This window comes from Mauremys reevesii, linkage group 12 (genome assembly GCF_016161935.1).
Source record: "Mauremys reevesii isolate NIE-2019 linkage group 12, ASM1616193v1, whole genome shotgun sequence".
In the NCBI taxonomy this organism is placed as follows: domain Eukaryota; kingdom Metazoa; phylum Chordata; order Testudines; family Geoemydidae; genus Mauremys; species Mauremys reevesii.
Window position 1 is genome coordinate 1,767,601 of NC_052634.1, and position 24,041 is coordinate 1,791,641.

The 24,041-nt window shown below is 52.9% G+C and overlaps 1 protein-coding gene across 5 annotated transcripts in view; it reads left to right on the plus strand.

Annotated features, from left to right (window-relative positions):
- DSCAML1 (DS cell adhesion molecule like 1) overlaps positions 1-24,041 on the plus strand; it is a 349,813-nt gene that overhangs the window by 167,158 nt on the left and 158,614 nt on the right. For 2 of the 5 annotated variants that reach the window (XM_039496726.1, XM_039496727.1), the window contains exons 4-8: positions 6,752-6,898; positions 11,502-11,780; positions 14,258-14,533; positions 15,748-16,044; positions 19,718-19,990. In XM_039496726.1, coding sequence (XP_039352660.1) covers positions 6,752-6,898; positions 11,502-11,780; positions 14,258-14,533; positions 15,748-16,044; positions 19,718-19,990 — 1,272 coding nt within the window. The other 3 variants (XM_039496725.1, XM_039496729.1, XM_039496728.1) reach the window with 3 other exon arrangements.

Here is a 24,041-nt window from a genome sequence, read left to right on the forward strand (position 1 = left end):
GTATGCAGGGAAACGTAAATACATCTGTCGGATATCTCGCAGTGCTTATTACATTTGGATTAACTGATGGCTTCTATTTAACATCCCTGGGATGGATCCTTAATCTGTGTCTCATCTAGCCTAGCTTTAGTTAGGTGTGTGCCAAGCTGCCGGCCGGCAGGTCAGCCTTCTAATTACAGTGGCTGTGCTGAGAGGCAGCCCATTGTGCAAAGCCCCAGAGGCTGACTTGGAGGGGGGGTGGTCTCCTTGGCATCTGTGCTGTGGAGGATCTCGAGGGAGGCAGCTGAAGGGGTGTTGATAGACTGAAACAGAGGGGTAACACGGTCCGGGCAGCAGGCCTACAAAATAAGGCCTGTGCTTGGATGCCAGGTGGCAGAGATTTTCCATTACTGCTGAGCTGGAGGACACAGACTCCCTGTCCCTCTCCAGATGACAGCTACGTTGAAAGGCAGGATAGGAAAGCCGAGGTACACTGAAAATCACAGCCTTCGTCTTCGGGGCTTCCCTGCCTCCCTCCCCATCTTTGCCCCAGGGAGATAGTCGTTACTTTACCCGTGGCCGGAAATAGCTCCCAACAATCACTGGCTGCCCTGGATGCCGTGGGATGCATATGCTAAACCACAGCTAATTCATAAACGCTGGCACCTATTGATCCCCCAGCAGTTACAATAGAATGCACAAGGAAATATTGGCCTCAGAGTATCAAGGGACAGTTCTCTCATTAGTCTTATGAACTATACAATGTGCTCTCTCCTGCAGCCCTGACCCCATTGTTCTTATAAATCTATATTGGATAGAGCAGGAACTGGTAACCTGTATTGATTGTAATTTTTCACTTGAAATTGGAAGGCCCCTGGGATGGATACTGTGGTTTCTTGGCCACTACAGGCTTCTGGGTCTGGAAACGGGCTTTGGCAATGCCCCAGGCTTGTATGTGCTTTTGGGGGTGGGGATACCTTCCTAGTAGCCTGCCAAAACATGGCCATGCATGGAGACTCTTCTGCGGTCCGCTCGCCAAGATGCACCCGTCTCTGTCTAGACAATCTGATCCCAGGACAAGTCTGAAGTGGCTGCCTCCTTCCCCAGATTTGGCTCTTTAGTCCTTGCTGGAGTTGATGTGTCCCTGTTTTCTACCCTCATGTCCTGCGGGGAGCATGGTGCATTGGATCCACCTTCGGTGATGTGGGAACACGAGAGAGGGAGGATGGAGGAGTAAGAGATGCCAGAGTCCTCTTCTCCTCCATCCTCTGCAGCTCACTTCTCCTCCCCGCACCATCCCTGGGTAGTGGGATTTTTGGAAGGTTATTTGCAGAGGCTGCTAGTCGTGTCCAGCTCTGAGAGCTGTTAAAACAGTGCAGCTTCAGTCTGGCCACAGATGCACTTAATCCTCTGCTTCCCGTAAACCTTTCCCACCTCCTGACAGGCAGAAAGATTTGACTTTATTCCACAGCCATCAACGTTAATCTCGCTAGAGGGGCTGGCAATAAGTCACTTTGGGGAGGTCTCAGTTGGAATGGCTCACATCGGTTATTGCCCACGTCTTTCCCGCCAACCAGTGTAATTCTCTTAGACAAAGTTATTTGTCCCTTTTTTAAAAATTGAAGAGACACCATCAGGTTGTGTAGACCCTAAATTTAATGTCACAGTGTCTTTAAAACTGTATATTGCAATGGGCGAGGTGCTTATTACTTCCAGTGCAGAGGACTTTCGTCGTCACTCAAGAGATTCAACCTTTGAACAATATTCAAATGGACCAATCCACTGCACGCCCAGAAGGTTTTAACGTCTAAACACTCTTGTTGCTGTGAAGATAAATGATGGAACGTCCATAGACCCCATGCTCCCCATTCCTGGGGAATGCCCAGGGGAAGGATGGCTTGCAGGGTACTGTCTATGCAGGTAATTGGTTCCCATCTTGCACTTACTTTCAGAGATGAAGCTCTCCCCTCCCTGATACCCCGGTCATGGAATCCCTACAAACTTTAGAACAGCTTGTACATAACTCAGTTCATACAGAACTCGACTTGTAGACCCAGGCAGAGCCACAGGCTCATGCTGTGTTGCCAGTTATTGTCACTTGATAGTGAGTCTCTCAATATTTGGTTGGTGTTTTTCTTAGAGCCCCAGCTTCTGGAGTCATGTGAATATGGGATAATCTCAGCTTTCACTGGGGAAAATAAGTTTCCAGTCCTCATGGTTGCAAGGAAAAGCTTGAAAAGGTAACCCCTGACAGCTCAGAGGATAGAAGGGAAAGAAAAAGAACACGTTTGTTGTTTTTTAAAATGTCATGGGTTTGGGGGTTGTGACTCATGATACTTCAGCCCTTGGGTTGGCAATGTGGCACATGCTAGTGACTAGTGGAGTTCCAGGTGTGGACAGGGTGTGCCCCGGTCCAGGAAGTCCTGTCCCGCAGAGAGGACCGGCTTATTAAGGAGTCCCAGGGGTGTGTGTCTGTCTCTCGCAGAATGTTTCCGTCCAAATCTGAGTGGCTCCCACACAGACTGAGAGGAGTGAAGGACTCGCCGTGCTCCTTGCAGTCGGGTTTATGGAGAATGCTGGCCATTTTGCCTTCCTTAAGCACATGAGAAGCATCAACATGGTGCTAATGGTCCATGGGCCCTTTGTTCTGAATGGCCTGATTTTCAGGTGTTGAGCTCTTGTATTGAGCTCAGTGGCAGCTGCCTGGCACCAGGCCGCCAGGCGCGATGGCATACTCACAGAGTGACTCCAGGCAGCAGGCTGGGATAAATAGGAGATCTGTTTGCCTGCTCTGCCTACCTCCACACACCATTCCGCCAGTGCTGATTCTGTTGGTGTCTGGGGAAGGTGCCCCCTGGCCAGGCGTTTGGAGTAGCTCAGGAAAACGTTCCCACCAACCCAGCGAGTTTGCTCCAGGTTTTACCCGGCACCCAGGGATTGGGGAGTTGAGTCAGGGCTGGTGAGTGCTCATGAAGCTCAGAGAGAGCCAGCAATGCTCTCTGTACGTACTTTGTACCAGGGTCCAGTTGGCTGGAGAGGTGCACATCCCAGCTGTCCTCGCTGGGGCCCTGGCTTGCTCCGTGTACAGCAAGCACAAGCAGCCTGTTCAGCTAGCAGAGCTGCTGTCCCTTGTCCGAGCCAAGCTTCCCCGGTGGAGTCCCATGGCTTGAGGTGGAACAATATTGGTACTTTCTGGCCCAGCACATGGCTTATGTCCATTTGCCCTCACAGCCCTCCCACCCGGCTTTGCTCCCTGTCCACCTCACCTCTAGCACTCCCAACTCCTCTGGCTGGCTCCCCCGCCCTGGGCAGCCAGCCCCTCTGCATGGCGGGCAGGGACGGTTCTTATAACCTCATGGAGGCCATTTCAGGCCTGGTGGCAGGGAGGCCAAGTGTAAATAGGTGTCAGGGCGTTATTTGTATTCATTTTGTGGTGGGGATAATCCTCCCTCCCCTTTGGTCTCCCTGGGTTTTTCTTCACTCTCCACTGTGTGGGCTCAGCGGGTTCCTCATCCATTTCCCCCACAGCAGGCCATAATTTGATTCTCATCAAACATGCAGAACTGATGTTATGGAAGGTCCCTCCAGAGGTTTGAACATCCTACTGCTGCTGTCTGCACTCCCTCTCTCGCGCTGCGCAGCGCTCTGGCTCGGGAAGCCTTTGTTTCCGGAGGAGTAACACGGCATTCTGGAAATGTTACCGCAATTATATATGCACAAAAAAATAGTGGGGGGAGGAATGAGGACAGTCAGGGTTGTGGAGCAGCAGTTGGCAAGATGCAGTGGCTGCTCGTTGCCATAGAAACTGCCTCCCCCCTTGCTTAAAATTCCAGTACAGCCAATATTCTGTGCTTACTGGTTTGCTGAGAGATGAAACATTAATGATCTATTTGCATTTTATTGCAATTGCACCTGTGGGGCTTTTCTTTCTTTTCTTTTTTGGACGTTTGTATTAATCCCTCGATACTTCAGATTGACAGCTCAGAGCTACGACTGTTCTGCAATTATGTGTGTGCTGCGGCATTGACTTTGCCATGTCATAACACAGAGACAAAACAACACATGCAGATTTTGGCTAATGAGCATCTAGCCCCTCCTTGTAAACAGGGAGATAGACATATCTCTTCTCTCTCCCTTCCTTCCCTTCCAGGTTTTGCAAACCAGAGTGTGCAAATAACTCATTGATTGAGCATTTTGATTACTTGTCAGGTCTCCTTTTGGCTCCAGGGCCGGACATTGAGTTACTGGACCTTAAAGACATTTTTGCATGTGGCTTTCCAGTCTCTGTGTTTATTTAGGCATTCTGTTAAGGTAGATGAATGTTAATTGTTTACTGAAGTCACTATTTTTCTCTCTGTTAAGAATCCCTGACACAGAACTTGCTCTTACTGCAATTAGAGTAGGATAAATGAATATCTGGCTTATATAGAACTAGATAAATTCATGGAGGATAGGTCCATCAGTGGCTATTAGCCAGAATGTGCAGGGAGGGTGTCCCTAGCCTCTGTTTCTCAGAGGGTGGAGCTGTATGGCAGGAGAGAGATCACTTGATCGTTACCTGTTAGGATCACTCCCTCTGGGGCACCTGGAGTTGGTCACTGTTGGTAGACAGGACACTGGGCTGGATGGACCTTTGGTCTGACCCAGTAGGGCCATTCTTATGCTGAGATGGAAATATGCTGGCTGGAGTTGGGGCTGACCATTGCTCTGCCTTGTGACATGGTTTGCTGCTGCTATGCTACGTGGTACGAAGCCTCCTCTGAGGGCGGTCCTTGGACTTGCCTGTGAGAGCTGCTGGGTGCGGGGGATCAGGAAGGATCAGGGAGTGGGTTGAGTGCCTTTGTGCCAGACTGGTTTCAGACTTCTGGCTCCCTCACTTCAGAAGATCTCTGCTTCCATTGTGGGCATAAAAGATGCTCTTTCCTTTGCCTTAGTACAGAACTGTCCAGGCTACTTCCAAACGGTGCAAGCTGATTCTCACGCTAGGCCCCGTCCTAGGTTCAATGGGTATCGAACCTGTTCCCAGGTCTGTGGCTAGGGGGTGCTGTGCTGATGGATGAGCCATCTCTCAGATGAGAGAGAAAACCCCCATCTGTGGTCACTGAGGATTCCCATGGCACTGGTCATTTCCATGGCCAAAATCGGACTCAGGAAATGACATTCTGCTGACATTCTCCAGGCTTGTGCAGTGGTGCTATGTGGCAGCACTGTGCTGCTAGTGAACAGCTGCCATGTCCTGCTCCAGAGGTGGCTGCATTGCAGTGGTGGGCCCAATCTTTTTGTGGCCTTTGGGGATGAAAGGCTCTATCTAGCCATTAGGAATAGTGAGCGCTGTTAGAGCAGGATGCAGTGCGCTTCCCAATGGGGAAAGCCAACGTTAGCCTCTTTCCAAAGCCATTTGCTTGCCCTCCGTTTCATGCTGCTGCTAAGGTCTTCCACAGCACAGGTGTTTGATCATTAGTATGTATTAATATTCATGGTGAATTATAAAGTGGGGACCAGGTTAATGAGTGGGCTAATGCCTCCTTATTCGCCTGCTCGCTAGCCTGAGGCGTGGCCAAAAAAACCTTACTTTTGTGCTTCGGTGCCGGAATGTCTCCGTGTGGACACTCTCACCAGTCCAGCTGGCTTGGTTTATGTTGCTTGTTACCTGCTGTCCTCTGGAATCTTCCCCCTGGTGCTCAAGTATCAGCTTAAGATCTTATTTGTTTTCGCAAGCTTCTAAGTAAGTTGAGCTAATTATTGACTCGGCAGGATGGATTCCCTTTTAATTGCCAGGTTGCAGTAGGGCATGCTGAGACTCAGCAGCGCGGTCTGAGTTTGGAGTTGTAAGCTTGCCTCTCGCCTGGCTCTGCCTTCTTTAACAAGCCACCGTGGAACCGCCTCTCACGCTCCTCCCAGGCCCAGGATCTCTGGTCCCTTTCCGCACGTTAATTGGGCCTCTGTAGGGGTACTGCAGAGACGTACTAGTTTGCCCATGGTAAAATGGAGCATGATTAGACCCAGAAGTGAGGCCAGTGCCAGAGCTGAGAGTGCAGCCTTAAATTCTGTCTGTCCAGTGCATTTCAGCAACCAGCCAGCACCACTGCTTACTCTTGTTGAGCTTTTCTATTGGGAGCACATTCAGTCAGACGAGGGGTATATTTTAAGTTAACCTGAAGATTGTGACCAACAAATACGTTCTAAAATGGGCGTCTAACACCATTTCTATGGAATGTCCCGGTCCAGGTATTGGGGCGCCCTGACCCCAGGTTTGCATTCTCGGGCAGACTCATTCACATGCAGAATGGTATCTGCACAGCCGGCTTTCTGTTTGTATGTGCCTCTGATATGAACATACGCTGCAGCTCTCTCCTTTTCTAGGCCCGATTTTAGATACCTGTTTAAAACTGCAGCCCCTGAGCTAAGGGAGGAGTCGGACCCTTGGTTTGTCTGGGCTGCCCAGATGCCGTATTGACCACAGCGGGCTCTCATCCTGTGCTAGCAGTTGCGCAGCTCTTGAGGTGCAGCAGGGCAAGTGAAGGACGAATTTGTCCCCTGAATTCAGCTTTGACCTTGTTCCTTTCGGTAACTCTATGCAACTTCCTTGGGAGTTCCCCTATTTTATGGTATCTTCACTGAGAGATTCACAGGTGCATGCTTCACTGCAGAGCAGGCATTCACCCACCCCATCCCTGGGATGCTTCTTACTGCCTAGTGATGAAATATGTTTAGTTTGATCAAACACGGAGCAATAACCAGACTTTTCCCTCTCTTCTGCTTGTGTCCCCAGAAAATAGGTTTTTTATTACTTTTTATGGAGGTTTGTACATATCGGACGTGCAGAAGGAAGATGCCTTGTCCACCTACAGGTGTATCACCAAGCACAAGTACAGTGGAGAGACACGCCAGAGCAATGGGGCTAGGCTGTCCGTGTCAGGTAAGTCTCTGGAGCCGAACCTGAGTCTGAGTCTTGAATCTTCCTATCTGGCCCCTGTTACCATGATATCAGAACTCTCCCAAAATGGTACCGTGTATGTAAAATGCATGTCAAAGGCCAGCCCAGGAGGTTCTAATGAGACTGGGAAGCCCAGCACGAGAGCCTTGAAAGGGGCTAGGTTTTCAGACAGTGCTGAGCTGAGCACCCACCCTTTCTGGTGTCTCGAGTTAAGAATGGCCACGTTGGGTCAGACCAATGGTCCGTCTAGCCCAGCATCCTATCCTTCAACAGTGGCCAGTGCCAGCTGCCCCAGAGGGAATGAACAGAACAGGCAATCATCAAGTGATCCATCCCCTGTCGTCCAGTCCCAGCTTCTGGCAGTCAGATTCTAGGGACACCCAGAGCGCGGGGCTGCATCCCTGACCATCTTGGCTAATAGCCATTGATGGACCTGTCCTCCATGAACTTATCTAGCTCTTTTTTTTAATCCAGTTATACTTTTGGCCTTCCCAGCATCCCCTGGCAACGAGTTCCACAGATTGACTCTGCATTATTGAGCACACGGAGTCACTAGGCACTTTGGGACATCTTGGCCTCAGTTCTCTCTGTTTCCTCCAGTCAGCAGACAAGGGCCTTTATATTACCTGGGTGGGGGTTGGTTGTTTGCTTTGTTTTCTGTGGGTGTGTGGAGATGGGGGCAACACAGAGAGAATGAGGATGAGCGAAAGCCTGGGTGTGTGTTGGGGGGAAACAGTGGAGATGGGAAGATTTTACCCTCCTGTTCACCCCCAGAAGCGTTAGCTCTTGGCCAGACAAAGCCAGCACAAGTAGCCGCAGAGAGGGGCTCGGCTCCTGTCCGGTTTGAATGTTCCCTGTGTGACTCTGCAGACAGGAGCCTGTAGCAGGGTGCTGCAGGGCCCTCTTGGTTCCTGCCCCTGCTGTGCTGACAATGTCATTCAAAGACCGACCCTGGGGTTCAGAAACCACTGGTGTCGTTTGTTTACAGGTTGTGATCCCACCAACCTTTTCACCTTACCCAGCTTGGGTTCTGGTGTCTGCACCCGGTGTGGGAGAGTTTTGCTCTGCTTCCGCTCCCCCGCCTGGCTTCCTTCCCCGCAGCCTTTTATACACCCCAGGCTAAGAGGGCGGGCAGCTGTTTCCCATTCACCAGTTAGGTGCAGGTTTTCTCTAGCTGGCTCTAATTAACTTCCCTTAAGCGGGGCTGGCGTGACAGAGGGCTGAGTCAGCAGTTCTTGCCCAGCACCCTGTCGCAGAGCCTGACACGGGAACCCCTGGGATCTGTATGGGGTAGAGCGAAAACCCAGGTGCTGTGCCCTGGCCAAGCTGGCAGGACTCGTGCTGGAAGGAGCTCCAATCCATGTATTAATTTATGGCTCTTGCTCTCAAAAGGCAGCCGATCAGTTATTTACATTGACTTCCATTTTCTTAGCAGTATAATGGACTTAACTTCCTCAATATATTAATTATGAACTGGGTATTATAGAGTTCTTAGAGAGGCTCTTGGCAGTACAGCAAGATAGAGCACTGGCCATTCACCTCCACAGGCTCTGTTCAAATGCCACCAAGGTCGCAAGCACACATGAGTGATGACTCCAGCCCACTCCTTCCTGAGCATTTCTCCACTGGCCAGAAACGACCATGGCAGTTTCTTCACAGGGGGGAATTGCGGGGGGTGCGAGTGTTGGGGTCTGATGGGCGTCGGCAGGACTGGGTGTGGGGGGATGGGAGGAAATTGCAGGGGGTGCGAGTGTTGGGGTCTGATGGGTGTTGGCAGGGCTGGGTGTGGGGGGATGGGAGGGAATTGCGGGGGGTGGGAGTGTTGGGGTCTGATGGGCGTCGGCAGGGCTGGGTGTGAGGGGATGGGAGGGAATTGCAGGGGGTGGGAGTGTTGGGGTCTGATGGGCGTCGGCAGGGCTGGGTTTGGGGGATGGGGGGATTTGCAGGGGGTGCGAGTGTTGGGGTCTGATGGGCGTCGGCAGGGCTGGGTGTGGGGGGATGGGAGGGAATTGCAGGGGGTGCGAGTGTTGGGGTCTGATGGGCGTCGGCAGGGCTGGGTGTGGGGGGATGGGAGGGAATTGCAGGGGGTGCGAGTGTTGGGGTCTGATGGGTGTCGGCAGGGCTGGGTGTGGGGGATGGGAGGGAATTGCAGGGGGTGCGAGTGTTGGGGTCTGATGGGCATCGGCAGAGCTGGCTGTGGGGAGCCTGGGTAGGAGTTAAGTGCCAGGGGTGGTGCAGATGAGCAGGAGGGCTGTGGGCTGAGTTGTGTGTATGTGTGAGGTGTGGGGGGCAGGGCGGGAAAGCAGGAGGCACTAGAGGTGGGGACTGAAGTACCTGGGCACAGGTGCATATGGGGATCCCAGGGCTTTAGAAGGTTTTTGGGGGGTGACATCCAGAGACGTGTCAGGAAAGCTGACCCTGGCCTCCTGCACACTTTGGCAATTGTCCTCACCCTTCCCTGCTGTCCACTGACTCCCCCCAAAGTGACACAGGACGGGGTGGCGCTGGGACGATTTCGTGGAGGTTAATGAGATTGGGAGAAGGCACAGACACCCCCTGCATTCCTGGTGCATCGTCAGGACGTACTGGAAGAGGTGCAGGGGCTTTGGCTCAGGGCTGGCTGGCCAGAAAGGGATCACTCTAGTGGTAGATCTCTATGCAGAACCAGATGCAGCCGCCTTTCATCTAAGTTAGCTCATCTGCCGATTGCATTGCCCACCTATCTTCCAACCTCGCCCCACTCCACCCCACCCCCAAACCTGGAAGTGAAGTACAGCTGCCAGTTGGGTAGCCTGGCAAGCCGTGCAGCATGACACCGGGCTGTGATGTGATCTGATGTGACAGGCCGGTATGTGAGCAGCCCGATGCGATGTGACGAAGATGCAAGTGATACTGCAGCAGACAGCACAGTCTGTATTGCCGGGTGTCGCCGGGAGCTCCAGGCTTCACTGCCTGCCTAAGTTACTCTAATCGGGAGGGACTTCACTCGGCTTGAATTCAAATCACCCCTTGCACCAATCAACTTCGAATCCCTAGTTCTTGGCCATATGTTTGTTGGCCTTTTTTGTGTTGGTTTTGGCTCCTGTATTAACTGGTGGGTGGCCGTGCCCTGGCTGTGCAGTGTGGGCCCGTGGTGAGCAGAGAGTTGGATGGAGAATGGAAGAAGGGCTCCTAGGTTCCGGCACCGACTCGCTGTGTGACCTGGGCATGTCACTTCTATCTCCATGCCTCATCAGTAGAAGAGGGATGATACGTAGCTACCCCACAGCGGGGTTTGCTGGGCACCGTGTCCTTCCCCAATGCACCTCTCAGCTGAGGACCTGCATGTTGTCATGAGTATCCAGGAGCTGCCGCCTTGCCGCCCCATGGCTATTGAGCCAAGTAGCTGTCTGAAGGGCAGGGCTCTGTGGCACCTGTTGGCAACACCTGCCCACGAGGAGGCAGGCCCCGGGGAAGGAGGTGGAGCTAGGTCAGCCGCCGGGACTGGCAGGCTGGGCCACAGAGTTAGCAGCTGGGCAGACCAGAAGTACAGACCCCTTACTAGTATGCCCCCCCCCGATGGGCATGGACAGGAACCGCCCCTTCCCTGGGCTTTGCTCTGTCCTCTTCTGAGGACAAGACCCCCCCAGTCCCGCTCACCAGGCTTCACATTGTCTTCTCATATGGACAGGACCCCCCCCTGCCCACTCACCCCTCCCGGGCTTTGCGCTGTCCTCTCCCATGCTGGGGGGTGTTCCGTTTTGGGGCGGGGGCGCTCAATCTGGCTTGGCCCCGGGCTGGCCAGGGCCGGTATTGCCATGTCATGGCGTTTTACTGCAGTGTGGGTGCAATGAAAGCCGTGTCTTTCTCCTGGAATGGAATTTCATGCCTGAGACTCAGGGGTTCATTTTCTCCACTCCTGGCCGCCTGATGGGCCCCTGTCCTTGTAAATGCTGAGAGATACCACAGAACGTGTGTCTCTTGCACCGGTTAGGTGGCCTTGCGTAGCTCCTACGGTGCTGTACTTATCCCACCCTCTCATAGTGCGTGTCTCCCCCTACCTTCCGGGGGGGGAGGTCAGCCCAGGTACTGCCCCACCCTAGGCCAGTCGCCCTGCTCACTGAGTACACGCTAGGCCCCCACCTGCCTCCCTGGTCACACCTGTGCCTCCCCCACAGGTGCATGCAAGCCGTGCTGCAATTGGCAGCTCGTAGGCTGGGTGGGTTGCACTGGCCGGCCCGAAAGCAGCAGCATGTGTTCACCCTGGACCCAGGGCTGCAGCTGGCTGTCCCATTCCTGGCCATGCCATGGGCTGTCCTGCCATCTACAATACCCAGGGGTCTTCAGAGGAGGAGAGCCCATGTCTGGAGGGTTCGTAGCTGAGTTCTGTGGTTGTGGCTGCCCCCAGGGCACTAAGCACAGGCTTTCCCTGGTGTCCCTGTCCTGGTGATGGCTCAGACAAGACTCCTGGGTCTCCAGTGTTTATAACCAACCACTCTAGTTTGCCCACGTCATGCACCAGCCAGATGGTGCAGGCTGAAGGAAGGATGTGTCGGCCTTTGCTCCATATCTGCTTCTGAGCAGCTTGTTTCCCCTCTGCTCTTAGACCCAGCAGAATCCATTCCTACCATCCTAGATGGCTTTCAGTCCAGGGAGGTAAAGGCAGGCCAGCTGGTGGAGCTTCCATGCATCGCCTCCGGGTACCCGAACCCAGCCATCCGGTGGATCAAGGACGGGCGCCCACTCCCTGCAGACAGCAGGTGGACCAAGCGCATCACAGGACTGACAATCAGTGACCTGCGCGTGGAGGACAGTGGGACCTACATCTGTGAGGTCACAAACACCTTCGGGTCGGCAGAGGTCACCGGGACCCTCACAGTCATAGGTGAGAGCTGTCCAAACCATGGCGAATGTAAAGTTATGGGCCTCTCCATTGTACATCTGGGGAATGGGGGTTGGGGGCAGTGGACACATCTGGGGAACGGGGGTTGGGAGCAGTGGGCACATCTGGGGAATGGGGGTTGGGGGCAGTGGGCACATCTGGGGAATGGGGGGTGGGCATATCTGTAGAAAGCATCCATCCATCTCTTCAGAGACAGTAATCCTGGTTTTTGTTCATCTCATTTTATTAATATTGGAGCTGGGCATGGGCCAAGACGGTGGATCCCACCCCCTCCCACTTCCAGACTTTGGGTCAAGTGGGATCTGAGGTCCACGGTTCAGGCCCATCTTTGCTCAGATCAGAAAGGGCCTTCCTGGACTCCCCAGAGCCTGAACAATCAGCCAAAGTGGGCGTTAAAGGGGAGTCGTGACTGCTGCCGGATAGCCTGGTGCTGCAACGGAGTTTTGATTTCGATTCTCCCGTGCACGTTGGATTTGGTTGCCCAGATGCCTTGGCCTGCGTGGGTTTTACATGCCGTGGGTTATGTTCTGTGTGTTAGTGTTATGGCCCATTTTACTGGCTTCTCCTTAAAAATCAGTAATAGTGAGGTGCGCAACTGGATTTCATTGATCATGCCCCGGGGCGGGGCCGTCCTCTCCAGCCTCCCAAAGTCCTGGCCCGGCGTTCCTTGGCCCTCTGTTAAACCTGGGATGGCTTGTCTCGGGACAGCCCCCTCTGGGCTTGTTCCAAAGTTCTGGCCAGGAATCTGGAGACGCGCCCAAGGTCATCCCAGGGCTGTTGATTTGCATGGGGCAGGGGGTTCTGAGGGATTGTAGCATGGTCTCCATTCCAGAACTGCATGAGATGGGTGGGTGACCAAAATGAAATAGCCCTCTGGGCCCTGGCTGTTGTACAAAGCCTTGTACATTGCAGGCTCAGGACGTTAACTGCGCTGTGTGCCGGAGCACAGTGTGGTGTTACATGCACAGCTCAGAGCATTTGAAAGAAGTTTGTTTATTTATATCGCAGCAAAATATCTCCGAGAGCCCCAGATTTACCATTTTAATGGAGGGAACAGACCAGGATTGGTGGAAAACCAGAGCGCTACATTGAGAGACTTTCAATGTCTGTCTGCTTGGGTTATTAGTGTTAGTTTTATATTAGGGGCCTGCATTTTGAGTTTTGTTTGATTTTATATTTAATAAACTCCAGCCAAACAGTAAATTCTGTCACGCGTTGGTCCTGGGGATCTCCTCTGTCCCCAGTAACCCAGCTGTGTCGCATGCCCCTGGGGATGGGGGGCGTGTTTGCCCCAGCTGTTGCAGCGACACTCAGCATGTTCTGCGTGTCTGTGGAGGAGCAGGCAGGCTTGCATGGGGCTGGATCAGAAGGGGAGGCCCCACCGAACAGAACAGCGTGCTTAGTGAGCAGCTCCAGGGAAGTCTCTGCTCAGAGCAGGCCTGTCACACCTAGCACGTCAGCCCGCTGTGATGTCTACTTCCAAACGCAGCCAGGCTCTTCACGCCTGCCAGGGCAGCTCCTGTGCAGTCAAAGCGAAAACGATACACAGGGGAGGCACTGCCTGCCCCCCGTGCTCCTGGCTGGTGGGCATGTTGCCCGCACCACGCAGAGGAGCGTGTGTGGGGGTGACATTAAGATGAGGGGCCCTTGCTGCAGACTCTGAGGAAGGTCAGGGCCACACCTGGCTTATTGTGCACTGACATTTCACGTGCAGTCAGGCTAATGCTTCCCGGGGAGAGAAGGGAGAGAGACCACGTTAATCAAGGGACTCAGAGTGCGCTGTGCAAGCAGTGCTCCGTCTCCCAGCCGAGCTGGTGCCGGCCGCCACGCCAGCCTCGCCCTGCCCCCTGCGCTGTGATGGCTCCTCCGAGCTGTGATGGGTGCAGCTGCACTAACCCCCTGCCCCTCCCCCCATCTAGCCCCCATCAGGGGTAGGTTTTGTGTAATGCTCCTGCTTCCAGCAAGCCCCCTTTCCCCTCGCCAAATCAGCTCTTGCTCCTGACTCAGTGGCGAATGGAAAGGCTTAGGAGCAGGGGGCTGGGTCTGAAGCTGGTCTGCCCTTCCCAGGAGTTTGCTGGTTGAGGCAGACTCCTGACCCCGGCCAGCGAACACACGTTTGAATGCAAATTGCCTTGTCTACACTAGGACTTGAGCGTGTGCTCGCTAGTGCGTGTTGAAAACACACCTGGTTCCTAGTGAAGCCAAGGCCTTGCTGTGCTCACTGCGGCAGGTCACTTGCAGCGTTCCCGACAGCAGCTTGCTGGCATCCTCCTGCTGCAGCCCAGGGAGTAGAAGGGAGACCTCGCTGCTAGTCAGCGTGATGGGGCCAGATCACACCCTGGTGCAGCTCGGCTGGTGGGGCCCTCCACCGCTCTAGCGAGAGAGTGCTCGCTAGATCCTTTCCCCAGGCCATGAGCCCTGAGTGTTTTTTCTCTTGCCTCCCACCCTGTCTTGCACAGACCCTCTGCACGTGAGCCTCACGCCAAAGAAGCTGAAGACAGGCATTGGCAGCACAGTCATCCTCTCCTGCGCCCTCAGCGGCTCGCCCGAGTACGCCCTCCGTTGGTACCGCAACACAGACCTGGTGGTGCTGGACAACTACATCTCCATCCGGGGGATTAGCAATGAGACCCTCCTCATCACTGCCGCGCAGAAGAGTCACTCTGGGGCCTACCAGTGTTTTGCCACCCGGAAAGCCCAAACGGCGCAGGACTTCTCCATCATCGCGCTGGAGGGTGAGTCGGCTTCCCGGGCATGACGGTGAGGAGGGGAGTCAGAGGGTCTCTCCAGCATCCTCTGCCACCCCTGGAAGCTCTGTGTGCAGAACAAGTGCAGGGGAGACTTACAGCATCCCTAGGAGAGGAGAATGCTGCCCCTTAATTAGACCCTACTTCCTGGCCTGTGTGTACTGGCCAGTGGGCTCCAGAGCGGTCTCCACACACCCCTCTGCATCCTGTGCTGGCAGGGCTTGCCCCCTTCTGCACCTGGAAGCGAAGAGGTTCTGCTATGCCAAGCTCTCCCCACTCCCAGCGCTCCCAAGGTGCTTCACAACAGGTCACTGAACTAGGCCATGCAATGCCCATGTGATGTAGGGGTCACTCAACCCAGCACTGAAATGCAGCTATCTCTGGGGGGCAACCAATGCTTATTTAACAGCACCTAGCAACGCTGCCCAGTATTTCAGGAAAGGGAGGGAAGAAGAATTCCTGTCTGCAGGAGGAGTTGGGTGAGGCTGAATGTCCTTCCCAGACACGGTGTGGTCAGGAAGGTGCTGTCCCTTAGTGAAGGTCCTAGGGCACTTTTGATAACAGGTGTAAGCTGCTGTGGTAACTGCAGGGAGAGAACCATAGCTGGGCCCTGTCCTCTGCAGGGAGGGTCTGTACCAAGAAAGCAACAGAAGCGACAGTGGGGAAAGGAGGAGCTGCCAGATGGGGATCATGGTGGTGCCCTGGCCTTGGGTCTGGGCCTATCCTCCCCTGAGGCGTTCTCCCTCCTCTGCCTCCCAAGCAGTGTCCTTCCTTCGAGTGCATGTGCCAGGGGGAAGGCTGGGCCCTGTGTCCCTGCCCCCTCACGCTCCCTTTTACGTCTCATCTGAAAAACGCTACTAAGCTGATGTGCCCCCGGTTCTCACCAGCCCCTTTGACAGCAGCAGCCCTCCTCCCTGGGGAATGCAGGCGGGGCCTGATGGGAGCATGGCGTGTCAGGCACGGTCACCCCGTTGGTTTGTTGTTGTTTGTGTGTGTCGCGGAAGCACGAGGAGCCACAGGCCTGGACCAGAACCCCGTTGTGCTGGGCCCTGGACAAACAGAACAGAATGCCCCCTGCCCCCAGAGAACGCACAGTCTAAGCAGTGTGTAAAACCCTCAGTCCGGCTTGTGCCTAAACGCAGCTGCTTGCGAGGGCCCCAGCCTGAAGCCCTAACGTGCCCCTCTCCGGGTGTCTCTCCTAGATGGGACCCCCCGGATTGTCTCCTCCTTCAGCGAGAAAGTGGTCAACCCGGGCGAGCAGTTCTCCCTGATGTGTGCCGCCAAAGGCGCTCCCCCACCCACCATCACCTGGGCCTTGGACGATGAGCCCATCCAGAGGGACAACGGACACCGCACCAACCAGTACACCATGTCGGACGGCACCACCGTGAGCCACATGAACGTGACCAGCCCGCAGATCAAGGATGGAGGGGTGTACCGGTGCGCCGCGCGGAACTCGGTGGGCAGCGCCGAATACCAAGCGCGAATAAACGTAAGAGGTGCCTGTCTACTTTTAAATATCAGCATAGGACTCGTCCTTTGTTCTGTTCTGTTTTTTGGTAGAATCTCTCTTCTTTTGTGCCGTTCCACCCAGCTCCTCCACTGCCCTGCCGTACTTTTAAAGTTGCCTCAAATCATCAGCATGCACTTGGTCGAACAAACCTTCCCTGTGGCTCATCAAGTGAGGCAGGACGTGGGGAGCCTATGGAACTCATTGCCACAAGATAATATTGAGGCCAAAAGCTTAGCAGGAGTCCCAGAAGAATCGGGTTTTTATGTGGCTGTTGTGGACATCGACAGCCCTGAGGAGTGTGGTGAACCCCCACGCTGCTCTCCCGAAGCTAAGCTTCAGGTATTCTATGATTCAGCAGTGGGAAATGAGTTGCACCCTCCTCTGAAGCATCTGGTGCTGGCCGCTGTCGGAGACGGGGCTGGACGGGCCCCGGCCTGGCCCTGGCTACCCGTCCCGAGGTGCTCGGCTCTCCCGTTCCAAACATTTTGTAACAGAGTGAGGCAAACGGCTCAGTTTGTAAAGCAGAGCCCTGTCTCGTGGGCCAGCTCGCGGAGAGTGGCTCTGCTCTGTTCCTGGGGCGTTGTCAGGGTCACCGTGCTGCAGAGGTGCTGACTGAGGAAGCCCCGTGCATCTCAGTGGCACGTGGTTCCCTGCTCCTCAGGGGTTATGTTCCAGGGCTACATTGGAGCAGACTGCAGATCCAGACTCCCCAAGAGCTGGTGGCTGTCAAATGCCAGAGAAGTTCATTGCAATTTCCACCTTCAAGCTGCATGTCCTTTCCATTTATTTTTCTGCAAAGTTTGTGGGAGAAGTTAACACTCATCAAAGTGCAGGATTTTGCTGCCAGAAGTTAGGCAGAGTGCAAGCTTCATATGCCCCACCCTGCCAATGCACACCAGTCCTGATCTGCAGCACCCCCCTTCCAGTCCTGCCCCACTGCCTCGGCTTTGCCAGTGTAACTCACTCCTGATCTGCTCCCCCACCTCCTAGTACTTCAATCTGGGCAGTAGGGAGAAATCCCTCTTCTCCTCCCTCCTAATCCTAATGCATCTTGGTCCTAGCCTGCAGTGTCCTCTGCAGCACCTCCAGCAATACCAGTCATTGGTTTCTGAGCAGATATTGCCAGCTGCACCAACTACTGCATTTGGGAGGAGCCGCCAATTTAATTCCCACTACAGCCCTAGGAGGATCTGGAACCCAGGTCCCCAGAGATGAGAGCTAGCACACTCACCCACTCTGCTCTCATGCTGTTGATCAAAGTGCAGTTTGTAAATGTCTGTTCCCCTGGAGAGGAGCTCCAGCTGATCACGTGCCCAGTCCCAGCGTGTGAGCAGGTGTGATGGCCCGTGGGAGCGTGCCCTGCAAGGCCTCTGCCTAACTTCCCCCTACTTGTTTTACCTGCCCAGTGCCTTGGGGCCTGCCTCACCTCTGACCTGTCCACCTCCTAACTCGGACTCTGTCCTTCCTTCCCAGCACTAACTGCCCATAGGCGCTGGAATGTGTATTAGACCCGAGGGCCAGCCAATTTGTTAAATCATGACAAACGAACTGAATTTTCCCTTTGATTTGTAATAGCTGTATTTTCTTTGTCTGCTCAAATCCATTGTGCTGTTAATCATTCCTCTTGTTATGGTTGGAGCATGCTGTTCTTTGCATTGCAGGGACTTCTGGTGGGCAAAATTCTAAGACACAAGGTACAGTATTAGCCGGTGACAGTTCACGCTTCTGATTGTATAGGTATGAACTAGACAAAGCCAAAAGTAACATTATTTTATCTACCAGAAGCAAGTTTGAATGGCCGTGTTCATCTTTCTCTCCGGTTTGCCATGGATCTAGTGGTGTTTGTCTGGAAGTCCAGTGAAGCTGGGCTTTGGCAGCCGTTTATCACTAAATCTGGAGCAAGTTCATTGCTTAGCAATGGGAACCACTAGCAAAGTTTGGTGTTGAACTTTTTGTTTTTGTTTTTTAACTACAGATCCCTAGATTAGAATGCAGGGTACCTTAGCCTGGGTACGTGCACGTCTCTCCGACAGGGCCAAGGGGCTGTTCATCAGGAGCAAGTTTTTAAAACTTTTCCAAGTCCTCTGTGAAATTTACTCCTACTTTTACACACCCACCCACACCCTTTCTTTTCTGCTGGTCAGGGAGCCAGTGTTCCATGGCCAGTACAATGCACGGGTGTGTGTTCCCAAGGCTGCTCAAGGTGAGTTAGCTGGGTCTGAAGCTACCAGTGCTGAATTTGAGTCAAGTTACAGGCTCTAAGTTGCCTGGATTGCTTCCGTTCCACCCCAGAACTGTCTGGGGGTGTGCAGCCCTTTTCTGCTTCAGTGCTCAGGGGAGAACTTTGTGGCTGATGCCTCTTATAAGATGCTTTTTTCTTTGCCGGATGTTTTCTTTTGATGGATTCTCCGTTTTTAAAGTCGTATCCTGTCGGCACCCCAGAGTGATGGCTGGCAGAAAGAGACTTTTTAAATCCATTTTTTTATATTATTTCCCAATTGCTTTGGAGCATTAAAAGTGGTGGCTTTACCAGAACATGAGGCAGCTGAAAGCGTCACCAAAGCACCTTCCCCCGCTTCTGCCTCCCCCCACCCCCAATCTCATCTTATTTTCAGAGTTTCCAGGAAAACTCCCCCAATTGTGGAATCCCTTCTCAGTAACTTTTGGAGAGAGTGGGTAGGAGAGATAGGAAAAGCATTAAAAAGCGAAAGCAGCAAACTGCTTTTGAATGCGTTTGTTTTACATGCCAAGGAAATGGATCTTCTGTAGGAGTGTCCTGCATACCTGATAAAGTGGGAGTTCTGCAGTTCACCGCAGGCTGGGAGCCGAGATACAGTTGATCTTTACACTGTAGGTGGAGTATTCGGTTGCTGTTTCATTTGGGCAACAGCTGATAAACAGGAGAACAATTCGATTGTTGATCTAAGAAACATGGTGTTGAAATACTCAAGTGTAGTGTTCTCCTGATCCATAAACCAGTCTCAGAGCCAGATAGAAACCGCTAAGCGGTAGATCCCCAGCTGGAGGCTCAGGCAGGCTGCTTTTTAAAGTTAAGGTAAAATAGTTTGCAATTGAGGTTGGTGGCATAAGGTCCTGCTCCCGGCATATTCCTTCAGCAAGAGAGGGGTAGCTTTGTTTTTTAAAGAGACATGCAGGGCAGCTGGGAGTGTGTTAGAAGCTGAATGGAGCTTAGGGAAGCAGGGCAGAAACATAGAGTCTGTCCCTAGCATTAGCAGGGGTGGGTTCAGAGGTGTGCAGAGAGTGCCCCGGGGACAGAACTTTCACAGCTGAGTATGGAAGTGACACCCACACAATTTGGCTGTGATTTTAAAAAGCAGCTACGTGGTTCTGGAGCACGTGTCCCAGTGACTTTCAGTGGGGCGCGTGCACCCTTTGGAATATCCCACCCTTTGTGCACCAGTGACTGGTGCCAAAGTTTGTCAAAAGCTGGCTCTGCAATTTCTGAGTGTGTGCAGGATGGCGGGGGCACCCATCTTTGAGCTGTTGCCTCCCCCTTCCCAAACACAAGCAAACCCTAAGTGTTTATCTTGCCTCATTTGCCTATGAAATGTGCTCTGAAATAGCAACAGATCTGTGTGCAAACAAATTGCTCTTCGGAATTAACCTAGCCTGCCTCTTTCATCCTTCCCACAATTTAGGTCCCCCGAGTATCCGAGCCATGAAGAATATAACGGCAGTGGCGGGTAGGGACACCTTCATCAACTGCAGGGTGATCGGGTATCCGTACTATTCCATCAAGTGGTACAAGGACGCCTTGCTGCTTCCAGATAACCACCGCCAGGTGGTCTTTGAGAACGGGACCCTTAAGCTGATGGATGTGCAGAAGGGCATGGATGAAGGGGAGTATCTCTGCAGCGTCCTGATCCAGCCGCAGCTGTCCATCAGCCAGAGTGTCCACGTTACCGTGAAAGGTAGGAGGCTGAGAGCTCTAACGCTGCCCCTGGCTTTAACAGGGGACTCACTCTCCTACTCTGGTGTCCGGCCAGTTCTTTGAGTCTCTCGTGTGCTAGTTGCAGGGGACTTTCAGGGAGGGGCCGGTTGTAGCCAGCAGCCCAGCTGGCTAATTTCAGCATGGTCCTCTTGGCGTTCTCTCTCTGACGCGTGCGCCCCAGAGAGTCAGAGCTGTCCCACCATCCCTGGGTTTTACTGGGGCGGGAGGCCAAGAGAACACAGTCAGCTCAGCCTGCTTTGGTCTTGGGGAGCCCAGCAGTGGGGAGGGGAGAAAGGGTAACAGTCAGGAACGCTGCTGGAAAATCCCCAATCTCCTGCCTGTGAGATGTTTGTTGCCGAAGCCTTTGCCAATTGCCAGTCCCAGGCAATCTTGACAGATGCTGCAAGAGGCACCTCTCCCCTCCCATGCTCTTCTGGACGTTCGGCTGCACTGACTAGTCTGCCTCCCACCCACAGCCCCGGGGGCACCAAGAGCTCCCCGTGCTCAGTTGCACACGTACAACTTCTTCCCCAGGGGTGGCACCTTTGGGAGCCCAGGCAGAGCAGAGGTCACACTCGAATAATTTTGAGCACGTTGCTGCTGTGGGATGAAGGTGGATAAGCCAAGCAGGGAAGCGTCTTGCTCCATTGGACACACCATGGGCTCTTCGGCCAGACCGTGGACTTGCAGTGCAAATGTTACATGGGTCCAAGATCAATTCCCATCCTCCTGGGTTAGCTGCTGCAGCCCCAGTGAATTAGTTCAGTTACTGCTGAATAACTGCCTGGACCTGCCGCTCCCTCTCCATAGTGTATCCATTTCCCATTACAAGCAATGGAGCAAGAATTGACAGTGTAAACACAAAGTATTAAAACATCTAACCTTTGCTCAGATCACCTTCGTTGGGGTTTTGCTGTGTGTGTTAGCTTTTAAAAAAATAATACACTCAGTCTTCCGAGCGTACAGAACATCTTAAAAGCTTCTACAGCCCATCAATTATTCAGCCCCATTCAGGGAGCTATCAGTCCTAATGAATTGAATCTGATGCATTCCATTCCAGTGACTTGCTGAGATTGTGTTATGAGCGTGCGATGCTACAGTATCTTCCATCCTCAGGGTTGTCGGGGCTCCTCAGACTGTCGCCAGCTTGGTGGGTGCAGTAAATCATTTCGACAAACACAGCCACAGCAGGGGAGAGAGAAAGGCAGTTCTTTCTCTCCGTCTCGTGGAGCCGAGTATTTCTGGAATGCCCTTCAGTTCTGCAGTGGGTTTTGTTCTGATGCCCCATCCTTCATATCCTCATTAGGAATTGGGTTAGCAGGAGCATGCATCCATGCTGATTATGGATTCCGCCACTTGATTAGTTAGTACTCTCCTCCAAGGCTTTGCAAAAGGAACATGGAGGAAGCTGTGTACTGTAGATGGCATGGGTCAGAGAGCTGCAGAAAGGCCTTCTCTGTCATCGGGAGCCCTACAGGGTTGGTAACTGCACTGGGTGTCTTTGCTAGCAGGAGCTTTTTTATTTTGGAAGCTACCACCCCTGAAAGGGATTAACACAAGCACTCAAGAGGACACAGTGCATTCAGCAGCACTTGCTAGTGCACTAAAGTTAATGGGCTGCCAGGCATCCTGGCAACTGGTCATGCAGGGAGCAGGGGGATTCCAAGTGAGGATACCTTGGGTGAGTTCCTTGTGGGGTAGGCTCAGGGTAGACAGTTTGGGAGTGTGGCAATAAGACACCTGTTGTCCGTATGTTTGGGAGCCCTTGATGCTCGTGTGAAACGAGTGGTAGGAAAGCTGGGAAGAGGGAGAAGACATTTGCATTTCTTCTTCTTGTCACAAATCCCTTCTGCGCCTTACACTTCATGCTACAGTTTATCTGAGATTTTATTGCTGGTTTGAGCTTTACAAAACTCATTGGGCTCCTGTGGGGAGAGCTGACCCTTGTGCATTGTCAATACAGGTTTACAGTAAACAAAGCCAAACTTGGAATGAAACCATCATGTTTTCTGAGAAAACCATGTGAAATCCTGAGCCTGCACCAAACCCTAAATCTCGCCTGCTTCACTCAGGGATACCAATCCCAGCAATGTCCTATATACCTGCATAGTCTAGTGTAGGTGCTAAAGCTCGGGACAAAATGTCCATAAGCTGGCATGGTGTTTCGGTGCAAAAGGGGTGGGCTTACAAGGAGCATCTGGTGCAAAAGGGGTGGGCTTACAAGGAGCACCTGGAGAGTGCAGTGGAGAATGGTGTGTGTGTGTGTGTGTGTGTGTGTGTGTGTGTGTGTGTGTGTGTGTGTGTGTGTGTGTGTGTGTGTGTGTGTGTGTGTGTGTGTGTGTGTGTGTGTGTGTGTGTGTCAGCGAGGCAGCTGCATTGAGGAATGGAGCCTCCCACCAAAAGAACTCAGTCTGCAGCGGCAGGAGTCTCCGCACTTGAGATGCTTTGAGAATTAGGTTTGCACTAGGAAAACATTTCAGCAGGGGACAGACCACAGGCCTCCCCGCTCACTTCTCTGGCTGCGCATGGCAGCGTTATGTTTTTGTTAGCTATCAGTACAATTTTTCTTTACCAACACAAGCCCGCACTTACGGAAAAAGCATAACATAATTCAACTTTTCTCAATCTCTAGAAGGTGCCGTTAGAGAATGCTGAAGTTGAGCTGCAGACCCATATATTCTGGGTTCCCATTGATATGCAAACCCTTCGGAGCCGGGATTTACTGTCTTGATCAGTAGTTGGTGACAGTTGTAGAAAGTTGAGCTGATTTAAATGTTCTCCGGTCTGGCTGATAGGGCCATTCTGATTGGAAGAGAGACATGTTTATTTCATCTGCAGCATAGCTGGTTAGAATTTATGCCAGAATTTAGATGTTTGTTTATTTATTTATATATTTATTGGCCATCAGATAAAAGACCCATGGAAAAAAATTGAAAATGCCCTGGAAAGCAATCTGAGCGGCTCCAAAGACCAGAGTAAATAACTCTAACGGTATATACATATAGACTGTGCAATGGCATGGAATGCTGAAAAGCTTTTATTGCCAAAGTGCCAGGTGGCCACATTAAGTGCCACAAGTGAGTTATGCAGGTCTTCCGAAGCAAGTGATATTATAAGCTTTATAGCACCCCTTGCACCTGTGCCTAGTGTGTTCGTGCAGGTCTTTTTTTAAATCTTCATCCTGTGTTTACGTCTCCAGCTGCTTTTCCCTCTTTGGGAGCCAGTCACTGTTGAGCTGATGCTGTGGGTGTGCTCCGCATAGAGCTCTCCCCAGGAGTGGTGTGAATGGGGCATTGCTTGGGACAGGAAGGGCTTTGAGGTGCTTTCTCTCTCTGGCTGCTGCCTGTAGTGGTATGACTAGGGGGCATGCAGTGGAGTGGGAGCAGTAATGGTTTGGGGATAGCTGCGTTACCCATGTTCCTACAGTGTCACCTTGTACTGACCTCCAGGCCAGGCTGAGGGTGTGGGACCAGATCTCCTCGCCGCGGGACCCAGTTCTGTCAATGGTGCTGCCTAGACGGGGCTGAAACAAAGGGTGTATCTACACTGCAGCTGGGAATGAGCCTCCCAGCTCGGGCAGACGACTTGCACTGGCAGGGCTCCAGTTAGCGAGCTAAAAATAGCAGTGTGGATGTTCTGACTTGGGTTTGGGCAGGAGCTGGGGTGCTGACGCCTACAGGGCCCAAGCCAGAACGTCCACACTGCTATTCTTAGCTTGCTAACCGGAGCCTGGCTAGTGCAAGTCTGTCTGCCTGAGCTGGGAGGCTTGATTCCCCACTCTAGTGGAGAGGGAGCCGAAGAGGCACTGAGCCAAAGTCCTAACTACAAATGTAACCCTCTCACCCCAGGGCAAGGGCTGAGGAGACGGACCCTGTGCACACAGCCCAGGGTGGGGTGAATGGACCCTGTATTGTGCTAATTAGGGGCCTACTAGAAAAGCAGAGACAAGACGACAACCTTGGGAAACAATTGCAAAGTGCAAAGCCGTGGGTTCCGCTCAGCTGTGTCCGCCCCAGTGACAATGTCTTGGT